Here is a 22,505-nt window from a genome sequence, read left to right as displayed (position 1 = left end):
TTTTTTTTTTTGTTTTGTTTTGTTTGTTTGTTTGTTTTTTTGTCTTTTTCCTTTTTATCGGTACTGGGGATAGAACTCACAACTGCCTGCTTGTAAGGCAGGCGCTTATGCCGCTGAGCTAAACTCCAGCCCCTGGCATTAGTTTTGATTTCAAAAACTATTGGGTTAAATATCACTTAGCTTAATTTCTGAGTTTCTTGGGACCCCTTAAATATTGTGTCCAACATACTGCTTTTGTGTCTGACCCTGGTCCTTGACCTGCCTGTCTCCACCACTTGAAAACCGGGTGAAACCAAGTAAAATCTCATGTATTTCTGAGGTCAGTTTTCTCATCTATAACGTGCGAATGATAACAATCCCCCTGCCTATTCCACAGGGCTGGGGTGAGAAACTAAGATGATTTGAATGTGGAATGGCTTGTGCAAAGTACGCACACTTGTTAATTGAGGTGCTTGCTCTTGAAGAGATGCACAAGTGTGGACTGCTCAGATGTGGTGACACTCCCCTCCCTGCTTGGTCTGCCCGTATTCATGGCCAGAAAATCCTTGGAATCAGCTGGGGGAGGTGGCCCATACCTGTAGACATCCATCAATCTTGCTCCTCCTCCTTCGAACCTGTATCAACAGAAGGGACCTCGCAGCTAGAACAGTGCTTCTCTAACCAGAATGTGACTTGGATTCTCCCAAGGAGCTTGTCAACAAACGATAGGGTGTGGCTCAGGGGTAGAGCACTTGCTTAGCTTGGGTCAACTTCCAGCATCAAAGCAAATAAACACCATGCCACAGGGGGCCTCAGCTGGTTGAGTTGGACCATGAGTCTGCATTGTACCAAGTCCCAAGTGGAGGGAAGGTTCTAGTCCCGGGGCCTCACTTGTTTTGTGTGATGAGGACCTGCAAAGCTGGGCACATGGTGACTGGGTCAGAGAGACAAAGATCTGCTACCAAATAAGAACAGCACCAAGCCCTGCAGTGAGCACTTTCATCTATACCTGTGAATCAGCTTCCATCACTTAGATTCCCACAAGCCAAAGGCAGGGCTGTTCACATACAGGCAGATTTATGCATGTTCCAACATGTTCCAACCCCAGGAGGGGTTCTACTGAGTGACCACAAGAGCTGGGCTTGGGCTGCGATTGTCTAAGTGGGGTTAAGGAATGAAGGGCTAGGTTTGGCCTGGCTGCGATGCAGGAACAGGGTGATCTGATTGAATAGAGTTGGGGGTCACTAACTGATTTGTCCAGGAGGATGGAAGAGTAAACAGGGCTAGAAATGCCCTGACGGAGAAGCAGGAGCCAGATTGGTCAGATGGGGCAGGAGTGTGTGTGTGTGTGTGTGTGTGTGTGTGTGTGTGTGTGTGTGCATGGGCATGTGTGTGCTGTTTCCTGTTTTCCATGGCCACCAGTGGCCTCACTGCTGGTCTGTTCTCACAGTCACTGTCTCACAGTGACCTGGTCTGATTACTGTTTAATTCTGAGTGAGGGGATATCCTGCTGGGAACTCCACACTCAGTGCTGTCCTTTGACCCAGGCCTCTGGGGACCCCTCACATGGGACTAACTCCGTGAAATTTTCTGGGTCCCCATGGGTGTCTACATTGGCCAGGCTGGCAGCGTGTTGTGCTGTATGCCTTGAGCCTCTGTGGGAGCCCTGTGGGTCCCAGAACTGTCAGAGACTGAACCCCTACACTGAGCACGGGGACACTCTAGGGAGCCCAAGGACTCATGCCCACTGACGGGTACTGGGCATGTGGCCTGGGGAGTGGACTGCTCCTGTCAGCCACCACTGCAGTGTTTCCTTGACAGAGTGTGCAAGACCAAGTTGCCGGGACAGCCCTTGGCAAGTCAAGGAAATAGCTCGAATTGTTCACAGCACATGGGGACCTACAAAAATATTTGCTTCATAACCTGGCACACTCAAGGATCACACAGTGACAGCCCAGCCAGCTCTTCCCCACTCGCCCTGTTTTTACCATGATTAGGGGAACAAGGAACCCTAGATTCACAGAGGCTCAGCCACCCCGCTGAGATTCCACGGTGGTGGGTGGTGAAGGCAGGGTTTTGAGGGGGGAGCCCAAGCCTTGGCCCTGACCCTCTGTGCACCCCCCGGACCCCTCACCTGTGCTCTTATGCTCGGCTCCCAGTTTTCAAAGTGCTCCAGTGGGTTTTGATTTCTCTCTGTGCAATGCTAGGAAACCCACATGCATCTTCTGCATTTTCTTCCCTCCTGCCTCCTCCTTCCCACTCTCTCCTCTGCACCCTTCAGTCCAGAGGGGGCCCACAGTTCCCTGCCTCACCCCCCAGGTCTGAGACCAGACCACAGGGACCCTGCAGAGCCTTAACTTGGGCTTTCTGAGGACACCAGCGACTGTGAACGCCAAACACTGTTCCCGCAAATGGCAGGAGGACTGTCCAGATTGCTGGGGGTGGTGCCGAGGTTGGCTGTGAGGAGGAGGTGCTGTGTGCGTGGGCACCGATGTGAGATGTGCGAAGTCTTCTATTACAGGGTCAGCCCACCTAGCACGGTCACCCTCGCTCTTAGATTTTGAGAACTGGAAGAACTGGAAGGGGAGGGGACTTGGGCCAGGATGAATGAGCTCAGGAGCTGCAAAGGACTGAGGTAGGTTACCCTGCTGCTTCAGCAGGACGAATCCTCTTTTCTGCTGTTGGAGAAGATTCCTGAACACAAAGACATGAGGCAGGACTCCTTGTATGTGTCCCGTGATCAGCCCACCCTAGAGACAAATGGATAACAGGAAGAGCACTGACCTTGGACTCCACTGACCTGCTCTGTAGACTCAGCTCTGCCAGTTTATTATTGTGTGGTCCTGTGGAAGTTACCTAAGCCCTCTGTGCCTCAGTTTCCTTGTCTGACGAGTGGGGACAACAATCCTTCCCTAAATAGCAGCTGCAAAGATTGGATGCAACGATGTGGACACAGGGCCTGGTATGAAGCACACTGTGGCTACTGTCATCCTTCTTTCCAGCTTGGACTGTCTTGCAGAGGACAGTCTGAGACCATGGGTGGCTCTCTCTGGTATCACTTCCTAAGTGAGCGAAGTTTCTCCCGTGCACACAGCTGGCTTCAAAACACTGGTTGCAAAGCAGTCATCGATCAACACATCCAAACCTTTTGCTCCCATTTCCTGTTTTCAGCCATATGACTCCTCTAGGTGATGAAATTCCAAAATTCTACAGCCCTTATGTAAGAGAAGCATCTTTCCTGTTTGAAAAACTGCCACTCCACCATGGTTCAGCGGTGAATCTGCCCAAGTTCTTTCCAGTCATAGCATCTGCCCATCCTAGACACTTGAATATCTCCTTATCCCCCTCCACATTTTTTTCATCTCTTCCAAAGTTTCCTGGTAACTTTGTACGTCTTTCTAAAAGCACAGCTGCAAGAGCATTCCAGGAGGGAGTGTGCGGCCGAGCTTCCGCCACGCCATCAGCCTCAGTGTCGCTGTTGCCTGACCCAGCAGTCTGAGGCAAGGTGCCTTCGCCGCCCTCACAGAAGGTCAGGTGCATCTGCCTTTGAGTCAGATCTGTTCTGCTTGGCGTGTCGCTGGGTGACCGAGTCCCATCTGTCAGATGGATATGACATTAGCACCAGCCAGAGACCCTGGTGGGGGCTGCAGGGCCATTTGGGAAGCTCTTGGCAGGTGAGCATGGGGCTGGAGGCCAGGCTGAGGGACGCGGGAGCCCTTGCTAACATGGCCACGCAGTCTTCCAACAAGGTCTCATTCCCCGGCCACCACTACTTAGAACTGCTTCCTGGCCTCCTCGTGGTATCCACTTTCATTACAGTCAGCCCTGTGCTATGGTCTTCTGCCAGCCTCAGATCAAAAATATTTGGAAAATGGTTGCATCTACACTGAACACGTAGGTTTTTTTTTTTTTTTCTTTTTCTTAGCAGTTATCTCCTAAACATACAGGCAAACAACTACTTGCACAGCACCAGCACTGTACTAGGAATAAGAAGTTTAGAAATGATTTAAAAGCATATAGGTAGAGTCTTGTAGGTTATTTGCAAATATACTATGCCATTTTATACAAGGCACTGCAGCACCTATGGATCTGTTAGCCACAAGGAGGACACCAAGAGACAGCAGTGCTTCCAACTTCTCCGGAAATGTCCCCTCTGTCATGTGTCCTTCCACTAAAAAAGAAAGTCTTCTTTCTTGGTGGTCTATCTTGGATTTAGGTCCCTTTCTTCTCTGCTCTCTTGTCTCTCCATCTGCCTGCAGACACCTGAGGGAGAGTCTGCAGACATCCCAGATAACAGTGGGGTATGACCTGGTCCTCAGGCTCAGGGGGCTCTCCAGTGGTGGCAGGGATGCAGGCCCAGATACGGAGAACCCCGGGGGATCAGGCAGCTGGGATCTGACCCACATCTCCAAGGGTGCACAGGGCTCTAGTCTGGCAAAGCTCAAGTCCCAAAGGACTCCCTGGAGGAAAGGATGGTACAAAAACATCGGATGACAGCAGGGCGTAGCATTTGGGAGCAAAGACTGGAGAAGCCGAAGCCTGGGTTGAAGTAGAACCGTGGGAGGTGTCACCATTAAATCTGGCTGAGGCTGGGGTGAGGACTCGGTCCCTGGGTCAAAACCTGGAGGCAGTGGGAGGTTACCAAACATTGTTTCAAGCAAAGACAGAACATTATGCGATTTCCAAAGAAAAGATCGGGTTAATGTAAAAAGATTTCATGGTTGCTAAAGAGAAGCGGAAAAATATAGAAAAGTAAAAATTAGGAACAAGAATCCTTTAGCCCAGAGATAAGCATGAGTAACGTCAGCATGTGGCCATCTTAAACACTGCCTATCCTAGCTTCTGTGCCAGGAGGGCTCTGTGTCCTCCCAGTGACACTGTGTTGAGGAGCTTCTCAGGGCACAGCTGACAGGTGACAGGTTGGACTGTCGGCCACAGCACCTGGGTTTGCAGCCCCAGCCATGCTGCTGCACAGTGGTTGAGATACGTGAGGTGGATGCACCTGTGAACACAGGTATGGGAGAGGGGATTTGTTTAAAACGGATCACGGGGTCCTGCTTCTCTGAACTGGGAGTGGAAAACAGAATTTTGGTGAGAGAGGAGAGAGACCTTAGGCAGGAACAGCAGGCCTTAATGGCCGTGTGTGTGCATGTGTGTGCATCTGTGTGTCTAACATGAAGTCAAGGTACAGCAAGGAGGGGGCTAGCCACACGGGGAGGCTGCTACGGGAGGGGCGTCCTGGAGAGCAGGAGGGTGGTGAGTTCACTTCCTGACGGCACAGGAGGGAGCTGTCAGCCAGGGAGAGGTGAACATGTGGCAGGTGGGGACATGGGTGGCAGACAGCAGAGTCAGCTGCGCTGGTTCACACTGTGGTCAAGGGTCCTGAGGTTCTCTGGGAAGGGTGGATAATATGAAAAAGAGGAAGCTGCCAGGCATAGTGATGCTTCCTATAATCCCAGCGGGAGGCTGGGCCTGGCCTGAGTAACTTACCAAGATCTTGTCTCAAAATTAAAGAATAAAAATAAAGAGTGTAGCGAGGCAGCTCAGTACAAAGGCCCTGACTTCAGTCCCCAGAACTATGGAGAGCGGGGAGGATGCTGCAGAGGAAATTTAGAGACACAGTCAGACAGGACGGGGCTGTGAGCCGATGGCGCTGTGGGACTCCAGTTCTAGGGAGTGGCCTCACTGCAGCAGGGGCACGCAACAGGGACAGGACGATTGGAACAATTCTCCCCAAATATGTTTCCTCACCTGCCTTTCAAAATCATTCTACATGTTCACCTTTGGGCCCCCTGACTGTCCCCAGCTGGGCGCTAAGGCCTCCTCCTCCAGCAAGCCTTCTGCTTCTGACACTGTTGGTGGCCGTTCTGCCCCGTCACCTTGCTGCAAGCTGCAACGGCAGGGCCTTTGCCTCTTCATAGCCCTGTGGTGCCTGATCCCAAAGTGCTGTTTAATTAGTTTCTTGTAACCCACAGCACTTAAAATGTTTTCCTTGTATAGTTTGTACTTTTAAAAATATTCTTTCTCTATACACCAGAAGCTCCTCTGCCCTTTATAGCTTAGTCACAGCTTTGTAAATTCTTCCCACGACACACTCGTCCCTGTCGGGCTGGCATTTCGCAATGCAGGCAGCCCGAGAGCTGTGACTTATTTTCTGTTCACTTTCCTGTTTGCATTTTCCCACTGGTCCATATTGCCGTACTCTGACAGACCTCATTTTGCCCCCACCCCTCATCCTGGAGCTGCATTCTGCTGGCTCGCATGTCTTTATAGACGTCCATCCATCTGAGGGCACAAGGGTGGGTGTATGCTACTTCACATTGCTTCTTTAGGCACAAAATGAGGTGGCTTTCAACCACCCATCCTGGTGGCTGTGATGGCAGGCATCAACTCTTAGTGCAAGCTTCACAACTCCATTCTTGAGTTCTTTCAAGACTCCTAGATTCCACTGAGATTCAGAAAGAATCCTGAGCCATGCACATGCGCCTATGTGTACATATATGTGTATATATGGATGTATATGATGAATACCAGTAAGAGACAGCTGTACTGAGAATGGCACACATGATACTAGCTGCATCTCCTAAGCGCTCACTGCGTGGCCAGCACTATACACAGGACCTCATAGACTCTGGTTCATTAGGCTTCCCTTCTCTGCTCGCTTCCGTTCCATGCCCTGTGGAATCATGGGCTTTCTCTAAAACCACAGCAATGCCAGATGGGCTCCTTGGGCTTCCTCAGGATAGGGACAGACCCAGGCTCTCTCAGCTTGGGGAAGTAATGACATTTGTCTTTTTCCCAGATACCCAGGGCCTCTGGGGCATATGCTGTAACAACATTCTACTACATAAGCAGTGGTTGGTGGGGTTCTAACTAATTAAAAGGAGAAGACAGAGTTTAAGAGGGAAGGTTTTCTTAAAAAGAATAAGCCATCTTGCCGATGTTGGTTTTGAAACTTCCCCTTTTGCTTGGCACTATTACCATTTGGGTTGGGAAGAGGTAGAAAACAATAGCATTGATGTTGAGAAAATAGAACCTTAATGACTCCCTATTTCTCTAAAGGGCTTGGGAAGTTTTTTAGTTACAAAAGAGAACTTCACTGAGACATGAGAGTGGATGCTCCAGGTCAGCTGAGTGGCCTGCGACACTGGAGAGCTGCCGAGGTTCTGATCCCAAGTTAGAAATAAAGCCTTGCAGAACATGTCCCATCCTGCACTGGGCAGCGCTGTCCCGCTTTGAAAAGGCACAAGAGCACAGGCTGAAATGGAAAGGGCTTGAAAAGGACAACCTGGGGGGGGAAGTGACAGCTGGGCCAGGGAACCGGAAGGAAGTGGCGTAGAGGATTCCTGCTTCCTGCTGAAGGATGCATGCTTCTGTTGGCTCAGGCTGCTGTCACAGGATACCTTTAGCCCAGGTAGCTTAGACACGGAAATGTATTTCTCGTGCTGCTGCAGGCTGGGAAGCCAAAGATTAAGGTTGCAGTGGATTCAGTGTCCGGTGAGGGCTCCTGTCCTGGTTTGCAGATGGCAGTCTTCTTGCTGTGTTCTGACCTGGCCTTTGTGCACAGCAGACAAAGTGAGTGCTCTGTCTTATAAGGACAGAAATCTTACTAGATCAGGGTCCTGCTCTATGACCGTATTCACTCTTACTTATGTCTTCGAAGGCCTTATCTCCACATATAGTCACCTGGGATTTATGTCTCCAGAGTACGAATGGGGCAGGGGTTCAGACAGATAGGTGGAAGGCTAAGGGCGGGGCCAATGGCAAGAGGAAAGATAGAACCCTGAGGAGAGACAGACAGAAAGGAGAGTGGCCCGGGGGGGCTATGGAGGGCAAGTCTGATGACCAGAGTAGAAGGAATGAACATGTCTCAAACCAGGAGCAGGGCTCCTGGGAGGCTGAAACAGGAGGATTACCAGTTCAAGCCCAGGGTTACTGAACCTTAGTGAGACCCTGTTTCAAAATTTAAAAAACGGCTGGAGATGTATGTAGCTCAATGCAAAGGACCCTGGGTTCAATCCCTAATACTAGAAAAGGAGTCAGGAGCAAATTTATCTAAGGCGGAGTAGGTTTGGAATTTAAGAAGAGTAAAAACATCCAAGGCGGCTTCCATGAAGAGTAAGGTGAGAAGTTATATGAGAGCTGCCAAGCAAAATCAAGGGCCAACTCAAGCAAGCCACTATGACTGTCACCAGACATTGGCCTACATGTCACCTCTTCATGAAGGCCTCATCCGACCAGGGGTCTTAAATTTTGCATGGCACGTAACCATATGACTAGATTTTTCATCCTGCCACTCAAAGAATGTAAATTCCATGAGACCCTAGATCTTTTTACCTCGCTCATTGCTTTATTTTTTTTCAGTATTTTATTTATTATTTAATTTTTTTGGAGACAGGGTCTCACTATGCAGTTCAGGTTGGTTTTGAACTCACTATGTAGGCCATATTAGCCTCAGATTCACAGCAATCCCCCTGCCTCAGCCTCCCCAGTGCTGGAATGACAGGCATGTGCCACCACACCCAGCTATTTTAACATTTTAGGCCAATTAAATTGAAAACAGACTTCTGAGTATAAATCTATAGAATTCAGTGGGTAAGTACAATGGAAATAAAAAAAATACAAATTTTCCAACTGTTCACGTTTTTTTTAAGAGTAGGAAGATATATTGGAGGAAAGAAATGGGCAGTAGGAATGGGGGAGCAGGAATAGTGCCTACTGCGGGGGACAGGTGGGGTCCCGAATGGGTTACCCCATCACTTCATTTTTAAGGCTTAAGGTAGTGCCTAGCACAGCAAAAACTGCAAATATTGGCTAAATGGACAAACGGCTTTCTTATGACACCAACTAGAAGAATTATGTGACAGTCTGCTGTCATCACTCAGGTTCCTAGAAACAAAAGACAGGCGAAGGGAAGATATTTAGGGCTGAGCATTAGCAAGCCAGGAAGCACTGAGTCAAAGAAAGGAGGGCTGGAGGGCACTGCTGAGAACCTGGCAGAACAGGGAGGAGAGGGTGACAGGGAACAAAGGCCAAGAGGTGAGTGGGGAGGAGGCCGAGGGATGCAGGGGTCAAAGCAGGTCTCCTGGGAATGGGGGGGGGGCCTGACACACTCTGGGGTGGGAGACTACTGGGTGGGAGGTGTCAAATGTCCCACCAAGTACAAGCAGTGGGTGACCAGTGTGCAGGAGAAGGTGTGATATTTTGCTCATGGAATCGTAGTGATGCAGGGCAGCCTGGCCCGTTGTGTGGTCCGAGTTCTAAGAGTTAACTGGTACCAACAAGAATAAAGTTTAGAAAATGCTGGTTCCCCATATTACAACACTTCCATACCCTTCAAAATACTTAAGAAGACTCCAAAAGAGAGGCTAGTGTTTCTCAAATTTATTTAGCTGGTGAATCCTTTTTTATTTCCCTCCTGAGGATCTTCAGGGTCTACTGTTCCACTCAAACAGAGGTTCTCAAAGTGAGGTTCCTGGAACAGCAGCATTGGGAACCTGATTAGAAATGCAAATTCTCAGGCCTTGTTCTAGAACTAACTAACCTGAACCTCTGGGAGAACAGCCAGGAATCTGTGTTTAACGAGTGCTCCAGGCACTCCTGACGGACACTAAAGTGTGAGAACCACTGAGCTAGAAAATACTTCGGGAGGCTGAGTCATATTCATAGTTGGGACAGACTATTTGTTAAAGTCATTCAAGCGCATGCTGAAATCACACAGTATGGCTGCAAGAGATGAAACGGAGTGGAAAGCTTTGCTGATGCGCAGATCACCAGGCTGCAGACTTTCACACTAGCTTAATTAATATTATGTCAGGAATTAACAACAAATGCTTTTGAATTGACCGTTTCCTAGATTATGCATCCTGTATGTCTCTCTGTTAGCATGAACCAAGAACTGAGTCCCAGCATGTTTTTCAAGTTGCTGAGGAGGAGAGTATAAGAAAGAGAAATGGATTTGAAATTTATTTCTTTTCTCCATTTCTCCTTTGACAGAGACACCAAAAAGGTAATCATGAAGCTGAGAGATGGATACAGTAATAATGAAAAAGGAGGAGACAAATCATTTGTAAGCTGCGTCATTATCTCTTGAATAACCGAAAACTGACCCTAAATATCTCTGTAGCTATATAGACTCATATTTAAAAACTGTTGTTAAAACCAGTGATTTGGTAGCCTGTGCAGTGGTGCTTGCTTGTAATCCCAGCTATTTGGGAAACTGAGGCAAGAAAACCACAAGTTTGAACTTAGTCCAGCTAATTAAGCAATTTAGCAAGATAATTCTCAAAAAGAGCAGTGACAAAGTACTTTAGTATGTACTAGGACCTGAGTTCAATCCCCACTACTAGACAAATTGAAAACCAATAAAGTAAAAAGTATTTGCAAAGAGAGCTTTTTATGTCAATTTACTTAGAAGCGATTCACTTACTTTGAAAATAAAAGGTTATCGTGTTAACACAGGAACTTACCGGAAGGTGCGATGTTTAAGAGTTAAAAATTGAACTAACTTGCTTCTTTGTAGAATAATTTGGAAATGTTCTAACCAGACATTTATAGTTTGCAGAAGAGCTGTCAAAAATAACTCAGCTATATGAACATTTCAACTGTACAATAATAAAAAAAAAAAAAGAATCTGGGTACATGTTTTCAGAAGTATGAGCTGAATCTAAGCCTAAGTCTAAAATGCATTTTTGACTCAGAATTTTCTTTAAGGAGGAGGAAGAGACAAAGGCACTTGAGCAATTATGCAGAGCTAAATGATCAAGCCTTTTAAATGAGTCGAGCTTTAGCTAGAAATATTCTTAGTTTCTAATGCATTTAGACATATTAGAAATGAAAGAATAACATTGTACATGATTTGCATGAACACAAAGGTTTAATGGGAAGGAAAAATGGTAAGAGATGCCCCTGATTTCGTGAGGTGGAAATCTGCAGAATTCCATTGTGTCTCAGTTGGCCCAAGCTCATCTCCCAGCAGCAGACCGGATTGGCAAGGCCCCAGGGACTACCCTGTCATGAACTCCCGTGGCAATTTCTACCAAGTGGAGACAGCTGAGCCGGGAGCAGGTTATGGTCAATCCACTTTTCTATTGAAAACCATCTACATTTCTTTCATAGCTAATGTGACCTGTGCAACCTTTGAATAATTCATCTCACATACTTTGCATCTTGGAAATGTTATATTTTCAGAAGCCAAAAATGCTGCTTTCTGAAATATTCGGCCCTCGTGTAAGAACTTCTACCAAACATCATTTGGGCATACTATGTACGGTAAGGTCCAAAGTCAGTGGATGCCGGATCATAAACCCTCCATCACTAACTGAGAAGGGCACTTTTGACTAGGGAGGGGCTGAGTTAGATCACATTGCAGATGATTTCCTTCCAGCCTGTGAGTTCCAGGATCTCCTGGGAAAAGTGCTGTCCTTCTTGTTGACCCTCACATGTGAGAAAAATGTGACAGCCATGCAACAAACCACCTAGGTCCTTCTGACACAGTAAGTGACAACTGTCAGGTGAGAAAACATTAAACATGGGAAATGGAAGCAATCTGAATGTTTGCAGGCCATTTCCTTTCTGAAAATGGCCAGGAGACTACATATTTAAGGGCCCTGATGCAAATTTTAATGAATAATACATTTATAAAACTTCGCCTGCCATATCACATAGAGTTGGAGTGGAAGCCCATATTTTCTCACTGTTGACTTGTCTTAATCACTCTGGCAGCTAACAGAGGACTCACCACTTAGATTTAGCTTGTAAAAATTGAGTATAGTAAAAGACACTGCCATTTATACCCTTTAAAGTACTTCCCCTTGCACCAAACACACCCCATTGTTCTTGCCACTTTCTGAAGAAGTTCTGGAAGTTGCTATGGTTTAGATCTGGGGTGTTCCCTAAAAGTCTCATTCTGTTTGGAATTATGGGTATTATGCTCATCTGTGATTGGATCATGCAGCACTACACTCATCTGTGATTGGATTATGCGGCATTATACACATCTGTGATTGGATCATGGAGCGTTACACTCATCTGTTGGGCCTGATTGGAAGAGGAGGACCACTGGGTGTGGCCTGGAGGTTGTGTCTCCCTCCCCCGCTCTTCCCTTCATGCCACCGCAGTGGTGTGAGCAGCGTTCCTCCTCCCAGGCCTTTCCGCAGTGTTGCTTCTGAGTCTGAGAGAGCCAACCATGGGCTGAAACTTCTAAAACTGTGAGCCAACACAAACTTCTCCTCCTACAAATTGTGAATGTCAAGTATTTTGTCCTAGAAATCAGAAGGTGACTCTGATGGCAGTGCTGTTTCCCAAGTGTCCTTAGCTGTGCTGCAGTGGCTGCCCTGATGTCCCAAAATCACTTGAAAACAGTTACCTTACACGGTCATACGAACTTTGGAGAAGAATCAGAGGGTGCACAGTGCCAGAGTCTGTAGAGAAGGGGGCCGCAAAGTCTGTAGAGAAGGAGGACACGCCATGATGCTTTTGCAAGTCTGCCTTTCTGTTGGCTGGCACTCGGCGGCAGGGTTCATATTTTTTGTCCCATTTGTAAAAAAAAAAAAAAAAAAAGACTTCCAGAACTGCTTCGGGAAGTGACAAGAATGACAGCGTATGTGTGCTCAAAGTGAGGGGACATGTTTCGTGAGATTAATGGCAAACTATCTTGTACTATAATAATTTTTAAAATGTAATCATTCACTATATTTTTTCTACTACATTGAAATATTGAAACCCTGCCATTAATTTGTTTTCCTGTGTCTAAGTATAAATTTGTGTATAATTACATACACTTCTCTTGAATGACTTTATTTTTGTCAGGTGGGTCAGAGTAAGTAGTTCTTCCTTATGCTGTAGAGTGGCTAACAGGGTTAGAAGAGATAATGTATGAAAGACAGGTGAGGGTTCAATGAGATACTATTATGCCAAGACCTTGAAAATCAGCCTGGCACACAGACTCACTGGACTGGTGTAACATTTAATTCTTACAGCTTCTGGTGTGTATTTCATCACCCTCTTTGGGTAGATAATGAAATTAGTGTCTAGGAACACGTGGCTGACAGTGGACTCACAGTTCCAAGCAACCAGAAGACCAAGTTTACTGCACCCCATATAACGGGGGAGGCACACACAAGGCTGTTCACTCCATTTCATGGTGGCACAAGACTGCTTAAAAGCAGAGCGGTCAACTTGTACTCGTATTCCTGTTAGTCGACATCAAGCCCTCTCAACAGTACCATGTGACAGCATGGTCGGTGCTGGGTGGGGGTTGGCAGCTCTTTCTTCTGTTGGTCTGAGTAGCGCACAGGAGAGTAGACCTGTTTCCTACCGTTCCTACCTGTCTCTAGGAAACCAGTAAGTGTGTTCTAGCAGGACCCCTGTTCCTTGGACCACGGCCAGGTGGAAATGGACCAGTGCAGATGCTGGCCCTCCCAGGTGCCCCTGTCGAGCCTCAGCTGTTCCTCGAAAGAAGCCAACATGAGTATGAAAAGCTAGCTTAGCCTCTCTTTCCGTCCAGGATGGGGCAAAGCCAGAAACAAAGCGGAAGACCCGAGGCTTGGAAACACCAAGCGTTTACTTGCGCGTGTGTGTCACTGCCATCTGCTGGTGGGAATGGGTATCGGAGCAGCTCCGAAGCTGCTTCGCGGTCTACCCGAGGAAGCTCAGCGTTCTCACTGTGGGACAGAGCTTAGAGATGCTTTCACGTCAATTCACAGCTCAGTTCCAAAAGGCTCGGATTTGGGAATCCCACGACAGCCGTGCCCGGGGGACCTTCACGTGAGTCACTGAAAGGTAAAGCTGAGGATCATCTTTGAAACAACATCGAATTTGATCTGTTCCCAAATGACTGATCTAATTGCTTAGAAAGTCTGTACCCATCAGGCTGGAGCATGTGGTAGAACGTGGACCCTCTTGTCAATGGCAAAAAGTACTTACAGGGAAGTGAAATTGCCATCTGGCTTTACTCTTACGTTCTCTAAAATTCTGTGTTCATGTATCCAACAATTATTTTGAGGGAACGTATACTGTCTACAACAAGAACGAGTAAGCATTGTCCTTCATTCTTAGTAGTGTCACGTGGCAGTCCTCTGAGGCTCACTGTATGCTGGGTGCACACATCCCATTATATCTCACTTAGTTCTCAGAACACACTAGGACTGCCTTTATCCCACTTAGAATTATCTCATTTTATTTTCTCACACTTCAGAAAACTGCAGCTTAGAAAAGCAGTAAATGATGATAGCGGAGATTCTGGGGAAAGATTTATCAGAAGACTATAAATCTATCTAGTTAACACTCTCTTCAGCTCGTAAGTCTTCTTCTTAGAAGAAGCCTTTGTGTGGGCCTGAATTGTCAGTTTTCATTGGGCAGAAAATTAATCCAAATCTTGGTTGACAGGACAGAGCATGTGTGAGTAATAGAGTTGCTCAGCCAGAGCTTAAAGATAAGTCTGATGTTCTGATCCCAACAATCTCAAATCATTTTTAATTTCTCTTTTCTCTCTTAGTGTAAGAGCAGGCTGCTGGCATTGGTGGAGAGGCGCCTAGGATGGTGGGGAGGGAACTGATGAGGAGGAGGAGGGGAGAGAAGGGTGGAGGCTGCTGAGAGAGGAGGACCTCCTTTGCTGAGTGCCTGTGCCAAGTGCTTGGAGTTATGGATTGGGCAGAGAGAGCTCTGAGGGTCCGTAGGGGAGTAGCGTGGCCAGCAGTGGGGTCTGGTAGTTGCCTGCTGGATTAGAATCCCTGCTTTTCTGGTAGCCCAGCCTTGGGCCTTGCACAAGTCACATAACCTTCCCAGTCTCAGTTCTTTCTCCTGCCTGACAGGCATGTGATAGTATTTGTCTCTCTGTGTTCTTTGGAGAGGAGGGAGATTTGCTGAGATACCATGGACTGGCCACTGTTACTTGCTCCTCTAAATTTCATCATGGCTATGACCAGTGCCTAGATGCTCAGAAGCAGGTGGGATATGGAAGGATGGACATGGCCTTAGGTATTGTGCAGTAGAGTAGCACAGAGCAGAAGTGGGGTGGTGCCTCCCAAGAACCTGCCTTTTGGGGTGCTGGATACCACTACATGTGCATGGGACTGACAAATGCACTCTAATTTTCCCTCTCAATAAAACTTATAAGGCAGCTTGGAGAGATGCTGCTGTTCTCATTTTTATAGAAGACACGGACCCCCAGATGACTTGGCTAGAATGAGAGATTTTTTTTTCAACCATTGCTTGGCTTCTAGGTCACCCACATGGGCACCTCCACGGAAAGAACCGTGTGGAATCACATTTGTGTATCAAACCACATGCAGAGAGTTGTATTCAGATTTTTTCTTGGAAATAACTGGAACCTGAATTCCCTGGAAGGAATACGAGCACAAAGGGAAGAACTATTACAGCCAGTTCCATGGCAGATTTCCTTTATAGAAATTTTCTTCCTAATAAATTTTGATGTTCAAAGAAGAAAAACTTCCTAGCTTTAAACCACTTTAACATCAATCATGTACTCATTAGCTAATGTTCTTTTGGTGGTGAATAACATATTGGGCAAAATTATTTCTTTATTGTTATGCATGATGGTGAAACCAGACATGAGAGAAAAAGTTTTGGAGAAATAAGAAGAAATGCAAAGAACAGACAAGGTATTAGAAATGCAGAAAACAATGTTCACCCAAGAAAAGTATGAAAATGTCCCTTGAGACTGGGTTTGCCAATGTTTGGTAAAGAATCTTAGAGATACTCGATGAGCAACGGGCATTAAGATTGAACTGGGAGGCTGTTGGTCTCCTGACTTTTAAGTCCTTGAAAGGATTTTTCAGTGAGAAATTTAAAATAATTGTGTCAGTTGATGAAAATGAGCTTCTAAAAAGCATAGTTGGGTCCTGGGGATATAATCAGCAGCCACAGTGCCTGCCTGTCAAGCACAAGGTTGTGAGTTAGGTTCCTGGTAACAAAAAACAAAAAACAAAACCAAAATAAATAAAATAAAAGCATAGTTAAAAGTGGGATGCTGTGACACGTGCCTGTAATTCCAGTACTTGGAAGGCTGAGGCAGGAGGATCCTTCTGAGTTCGAGGCCAGCCTTGACTACGTAATGAGTTCAAGACCAGCCTGAACTGCATAGTGAGACTCTGTCAACAAACAACTAACTAACTAAACAAACAGAAGGAAACCAAAAAAGCATAGTCACATAGTAAATTTTTATGGTAATTTAACAAATTTTATAGTATTTAATGTGATTAGTTTATATTATGAGGTAGACACTTGGTTTTGTTCCAGTAGTTTAAACGTGAGGTGATTTCAGTAATGAATTTGAACTTGGCTAGAGTTGGATGAATGGAACCTCACAGTGCAGTTCATAGAAGAGAAGGACCTGGGACCTGGGACGAGCAGGACAGGCAGATGAGTACCTGATGCATTCATGAGTACTGAGCAAATGGGCAATTACAGAATGGCCGGCTGCTCTGATTCCTCCGAGTTCAGTTAAACTGGCTGTGAATGAGGCTTACCACTGCTACTCGTTATGAATCTTAGAAATGAAGCTCAAGCCATAAAGCCCATTTGGCCTTTGGAATCCCAGTGTCTCCTGGCTCACCCTGCCCAGAAGTTAGGCAGCCATGTGACACTTCTCTTCCTGGTTTGCCCAGCAAATCTTTTCCTAGGCTGTGTTGAATCTTACCCTCTAAATACCTCTCAAACCCTCTGTCACTGGCAGTGTCTGCTCTGGCCTGGACGATGCTAAGAGCCTTCCCAGGGCTATGCTTTACCCATCCGGGTCCTTGTAATCATGTCCCTTTGTGCCACCAGCATGGTTCTTTCTGTGCAGCAATCCCACTGTCCCTGTTGCTCCTCCCCAGTCCTCCACATCACGCTGAGGGTGAAGACAGGTGCCTGTCACAGCACCTGCTCTCTGGTCCCCTCCTCTCCCTTTCCCAACTCCAGTCAGCTCATCCTTAGCCTTTGCTCCACCTCTCCCAGCTGGCAAATGCTGGCTCCTCATCCCTCCGCCTAGAACCCTCTTGGTTCTCTCTGTTGTCCATTTCTCCATCACTTGGTTCTCAGAGGCTCGCACTTTCTCTGGACCCCGAGCCCAGGTTTGGCCATTTGCTCCTGTCTGGTTCATGCTCGCTGACTCTACATTCCTTACCCTTCAGAGCACTAATCTGTCAGTTGTTCATTTATTCCACTAATGTCTCTCTCTGCAATCATAAACTCAGGGACGTAGGGCCTCTCGATGCTTTTTCTCAACATTGTGTCCCTAGCATCTAACACTGTGTTTCCCATGCAGCAGGCACAAATAAATACTTGTTGAATTGGTGGATGAGCGTCGTAAGTGATAATCTGTTCCTCTTTTTTGCTGTCAGCTCAAACAAAACTCACTGACACACAAGACATTAATTACATCTGGTACTTTTTTATGAATAAGAAGCCAAGAAAAATGAGTTCTCACTTTTGTACGAGAAAGCTATGAAAATGAGCGAGACTCTCACTTTTATTCCCATGAGGGTTCATCCTAAGGATGGAGAAAATAAATGCTCTGTTTGCTTGGGAAATTCTAAATTGCAGTCCAAAACAAGGTTCACAAATGCACTTAGTAAAGAACTATAGCCTCAGTGAACTGATGGTTCACAAACGTCCTACAAGTGACTCAAAAGCAGTGCAAATGGAGGAGAGGGGAAAAACATGTACTTCAAGACATAAAGAATTTGTGCAAGCAACTGTTATTGCTAAATGGAGAGACAAATGGAAGTTTAATTTCAGAAAGTTCTCTGATTAATATATTTCTCCTTAATTACTTTCACATTTAAAATAAATTGCTTTGATAAATAATTTGATGCCATAAAGTCCTTAATGCATCATTCAATGCATACTGAATTAATGTTTTCTTCATCTGGTAGAAATCTAATTGCTGTTACTTTCCCAGGATTTGAGTAGTATGTAATCTGGATAATAATTACTGAATACACATCCCCAAATAAATATCTCACCTCAGATTAAATTGAATGGTCAGTAAATCACAATTACTTAAATAAGTATGAACCCAGCCGTTATTGATCACTCCTACTAACCAAACCTGGCAAAGAATTACAAACAGGAAAATCATAGAGCTTGAAGAGAGACCTCTAGTGTGTGTTAGAGAACTTTATATTGTGGCTTCGGGCATAATTAATACAGCAAATCACCGCAGTCATTTGGTGACTCTGGTGGGAGATTTTCACCAACTCGAATTCACATCCCATTCATTTAAACAGTCTGCCCAGCAAACGTCTGGCATTTTTGCCAGACATAAGCCTAGGCCAGTGAAGTTTTCTTGCGATGTGAAGTTTCGAAGTTCCACGGTCACCTTTGCAGCCTAATTAGTAAACATTTAACCTACAATCATCACAACAATTGCTAACCATTCTTTCTAGGCAGGCAACAGCAGGATTCAGGAGACAACGCTTCCAGTCAGTGTGCAGCGTCCTAAACACCAGTCCCTCATTTAAGCCAAATGCCACTCAAATATAAAGGCGAGGGGGAAATCGGCATCTCACCCATTATCCAGGAGACAAACAAACCCGCTACTATTTGAAATGCACCAAGCAGGCTAGCTACTAGTTTCCACAATAATGCAGGTGAATTTCCTGATGCGGAATCAGATTTAATGAATCATTCTATGGCTTCAGCCTCAGCCTTTAAACATCCTTTATTTTCTCTCTTTCCACATTAAAAACACATTTGAGATACACACAGAAAATGTTTCTCTAAAACACACTTGCACACAAAACAGGAGGTCTCTTAAGGAGTCTACTGCTGAGAAGGTAAAAGCGTTTTGCTCATTTTTAATTTGCTAAAACAATCCAAGCATGCTTGGTACCCAGAGGGTATTCTCAAATAAACTTGTATCTGTAGCTGCCAGCTTAGTTGATTGAAAACAGAAGGCAAACGTTTCTTAAAGAATGAGTATGTTAAACTGTTATGTCTCTCCCAGTACCACAAGGATACACACACACACACACACACACACACACACACACACACACACAGGGATTTGCTTGAAAGCAGACAGGTCTACTATCTGAAAGGCAGTGCAGCATTTGCACCAAATGACTTCTGCCTACTGCGGTGCACCTCTTAGGGAGGAAGCCAGGGCCGAGAGCACACTGGACAGTTCCTGCGTGCTGTTCTCCACGTACAAAGCCGACAGCCCCATTGCAACTTTGCTAACTTAGCTGGCTCCCGCCCAGCCAGCCCCCGAAGCACAGTCACAGTGAAAACATTCTGATGCCGGAAAACCATTTCCATGACAGTGTAAGTGTTCGAAAGCACAAAGGCAGGCACTGTGGACCCGCGGTAGCCGAAGTTGTGTACGCGGGGCGGCCGTGTAGAGCTGGCTTCCAGGTAAGGGATTCCCGCATCACGGGTCTGGTTTCCTCTTCCTGGACGTTTTTGGGGCTCCAGCTCAGTTTGGACGCGAATTCACCACGCCGCCGCCCCCCACCCCGTTCCTTCCCCCAGGAGGCGCAGAGTCTTTATTTTCCAGCCGAGTCCCTCTTGGGGGCAGGAGTGGAAGCACACTCCACATTTCCATCCAGAGGGGCGGCAGGCCGGGGGTGGGGTGGCGTGGGGTACGTGGAGGTCAAGAAGGAGCCGACCTGCGTCCCCTGCGCCACCTCTGCGCCCCAAGCGCTGGCGGGGAAGGCGCAGGCGGGAGGCTGCCAGGAAACTGTCCCTTTAAGGGAACCTTGGCCGCCAGAGGGGAGGGAAGGCTGCGGGTTCGGGACCCGGCGCTCGGGGCGCCGCGGAGCTCGGGCAAGCGCTGCAGAACCACAGCCATGACCTGCGGCGCTCGCCTCTCCCCACCCCGGCGCCCCCGCGCGTCCCCGCCTCCCACGGGACTCAAAATCCGGAGCCCGTGCCCTTTATCGGGGGAGGAGGTGGAAGAGGAATGAGAGCTTTTTAAAAATAAATGCAACGTTTGCACCCAAGGGGGGGGGGGGGTGGAAATGGGAGGGGATGGGAGGGGGCTTTAAAGGCGCCCGGGTGGGCGGAGGCGGCGAGTCTGGCTCAGCCCGGCCGGAGACGGACGCGGACCGCGCTGGGCACCGGCCGCGGCGCACAAAGGGCAGCGGCGCGGCGCGGCCCGGGCAGGGGAGGAAAAGCGCCCCGGGCCCCATCCGCTCGGCAGCCACAATGGCGTCTTCCACTCGGTGGCCCGGGGCGCCGCCGCGGCTGCCAGCGACCGGGGCCGGCGGTGCCACCCCACCGCGACAGCAGCCGGCGCCCGGCCCCGGGAGCCCCGCAGGGCGCAGCGCTCGGCCCGGCTCGGGCGTCCGGGGCGCTCCCGGCGGGCTGGGCAGCGGGCGCGGGGCTGCGCCGGGAAGAAAGGACGCGTGGGGCTCGGCGGAAAGGGCGCGCGGGGGAGGCTGCGCGCGGGCCGGCGGGTGGCGCGGGCGCTGCTCCGGGAGCCGCGGCGACTCCGCTTCCCGGTCCCGAGCCCGGCGGAGATCCCGATCCCGGCCCCGGCGCGCAGTCTCCGGGTCCCTGACCGCCCTGGCTCCGGCCCGGCTTGGCGGCGCGCGCCCCGCTCCCGTGGCGGAGGAAAGGCGAGGAGCGGTCGAGCGGCCCCGGAGGAGGAGGCGGTGGCCGCGGGTCCGAGCGGATCGCGAGCCACCCGCCGCGGCGGGCTGTATGTGCGCGAGTGTGCCGCGCTCTCGCCCCATGCCTGGCACATGCGTAAAAGCGAGTTGCGCCCAAAGTCCCAGCCATACCCTTCTTAGCAAATAATAACAAACCCAAACCGTCAGATCTTACCTGAAACATTGAAGCACAAAGTCTCTCTCCAAGTCCCCTTTTCCTTTTCCTCTCCCCCCTTTTCCGATTTCTCTCCCAGCGATCTGCTCGGCTCGCCACACCAGACAGAAATGCAATAGCTTGGCTAAGGTAGACAGAACAAAATACAGAGAAGAGTTGCTCCAGGGCTTCGAAACCCCTCAAGGCAAGGATCAGGATACAATTAGCTCATGCCTCTACCTCCAGTCTAAATCAATCTCCAAAATAAAACTTAAATCAAATTAACTGATCACAGGGCAGACAATTGATCTCCTTCAAAAAATAAAGCTCTACATATACATATGAAGAAATATACATATAAGATTTTTTTCCAATTTTTTTTTTGTTGGAAAAACAGTCTTATTCCAGCCTCCAACTTGCTTTTTACCCTCCTCTTGCACAGAAAAGCTGATTTTAATCGTTGTGATTAGTTTTGATGTAACGTTTCCGCGGGCGATTTCTGCAAATGGATGGAGTGTTTCTTTGCCAAAAGAGGGAAAAGCAGCAGATGATGATAATTATAAGGATTGTTGGTTGTTTCTTTTTATTTGTGTTCAGGGCTCTCGCTTCGCTTTCTCAAGTTGACCTGACATTGCTGTTACTCAAAGGTCGCACAACTTGTTGATGAAGATCACTGCCCTGTCTGGTCAAGGGATAGGTGATAATTTGGCAATAGAGCAACACATTTTTTGGTTCCTTTGGCAACATAACGTCCCAAATGACGTGGGTAAAAATAAGCACATGCAGTCTGCTTTGCCCCAATCAAGTCTGAATCAGCGCCTGGGGGTGATACACAAACTCATTTCAAATGTTCAACCATGCAGAATTGTAAGAAGATTGAAGGAGTTACACCGCATTTTCTTTAATGGCAAAATTAAAAGAAAACCAAACCTAACATCAGGTGTGGCCAGGGACCTACCTTTTAGGTTTATTTGCTCAACCTTCCAACCATACTCCACCTCCTCCCTTGCCTTTGCTGCCCTCCACCTGGTGTCTTTCACGGAATGGGGGAGTTTGTAACTCCATTATTTGACGGAAGTGCTCCACAGAGCCAAAGACTCTAACATAAACACATTTCCCCAGCTCGCTGCTGCCCTACTTATGACCTCTCCTTGTCCTCATCACTTCTTCTTCCTAGGTCTTTGTTCAAAGAGGTTGTCCGTGAGCCAGTTGTTATCTTAATTCTTTTTAGTTAGGGGGGAGAGTTTCAGCTATAAACTCGAGGGTCACCTCCTATTAGTGTTACATCTTTGCAGGATACTTTTTGAAATAGTATGTTTTTGAGCACTTCACAGTTCATTAATTCAAAGACTTTGCTGACATTTCTTTTTTTAAAAAAAATACCAGTTGTAAGGCCATGGATACAAAAAAAAGCATGTGGGGGGAGGAAAATCCTAAATAGAACCAGACCTGCCTTGCAAATACCTGCAACTGGCAGCATTTCCCAGGAAGTATTTTTAAACTATCACGTTATCTTTAAGGTAAGCAACTGCTGCAATATTAACAGAAAAGAGAAAAGCAAGCTCTTGAAAAAAGATAGCTATAATGCTCTAATGATTGGAGCAATTAATATTATAAGAAGAATCAGAGGCTGTTAGTAGATATTTTTAAATGTATTAAGTTTATATGGCAGGAGTATCTGGTTTGAGAATCCCACTGCCCCAAAAGAAGAAAGTGGCTTTGCAAAACAACACAAAAGAAAGTCACACTATTCTTTGTACATTCTTGTAGTG

General features: G+C 47.4%; 1 protein-coding gene across 1 annotated transcript in view; it reads right to left on the bottom strand.

The window, feature by feature from the left end:
• Window positions 1-20,898, bottom strand: part of Kctd1 (potassium channel tetramerization domain containing 1) — a 188,757-nt gene extending 167,859 nt beyond the window's left edge. The window contains exon 1 of the mRNA XM_063231822.1: window positions 20,755-20,898. Within this exon, the coding sequence (XP_063087892.1) occupies window positions 20,755-20,763 (9 nt within the window). The 5' untranslated portion in view covers window positions 20,764-20,898. The remainder of the gene's footprint in view (window positions 1-20,754) is intronic.
• Window positions 20,899-22,505: the final 1,607 nt, after the last annotated feature.

This window comes from Cavia porcellus, unplaced genomic scaffold (genome assembly GCF_034190915.1).
Source record: "Cavia porcellus strain 051 isolate PalLab524CR breed Dunkin Hartley unplaced genomic scaffold, mCavPor4.1 scaffold_20, whole genome shotgun sequence".
Classification (NCBI taxonomy): domain Eukaryota; kingdom Metazoa; phylum Chordata; class Mammalia; order Rodentia; family Caviidae; genus Cavia; species Cavia porcellus.
This window is presented reverse-complemented; position numbering and strand designations above follow the sequence as displayed.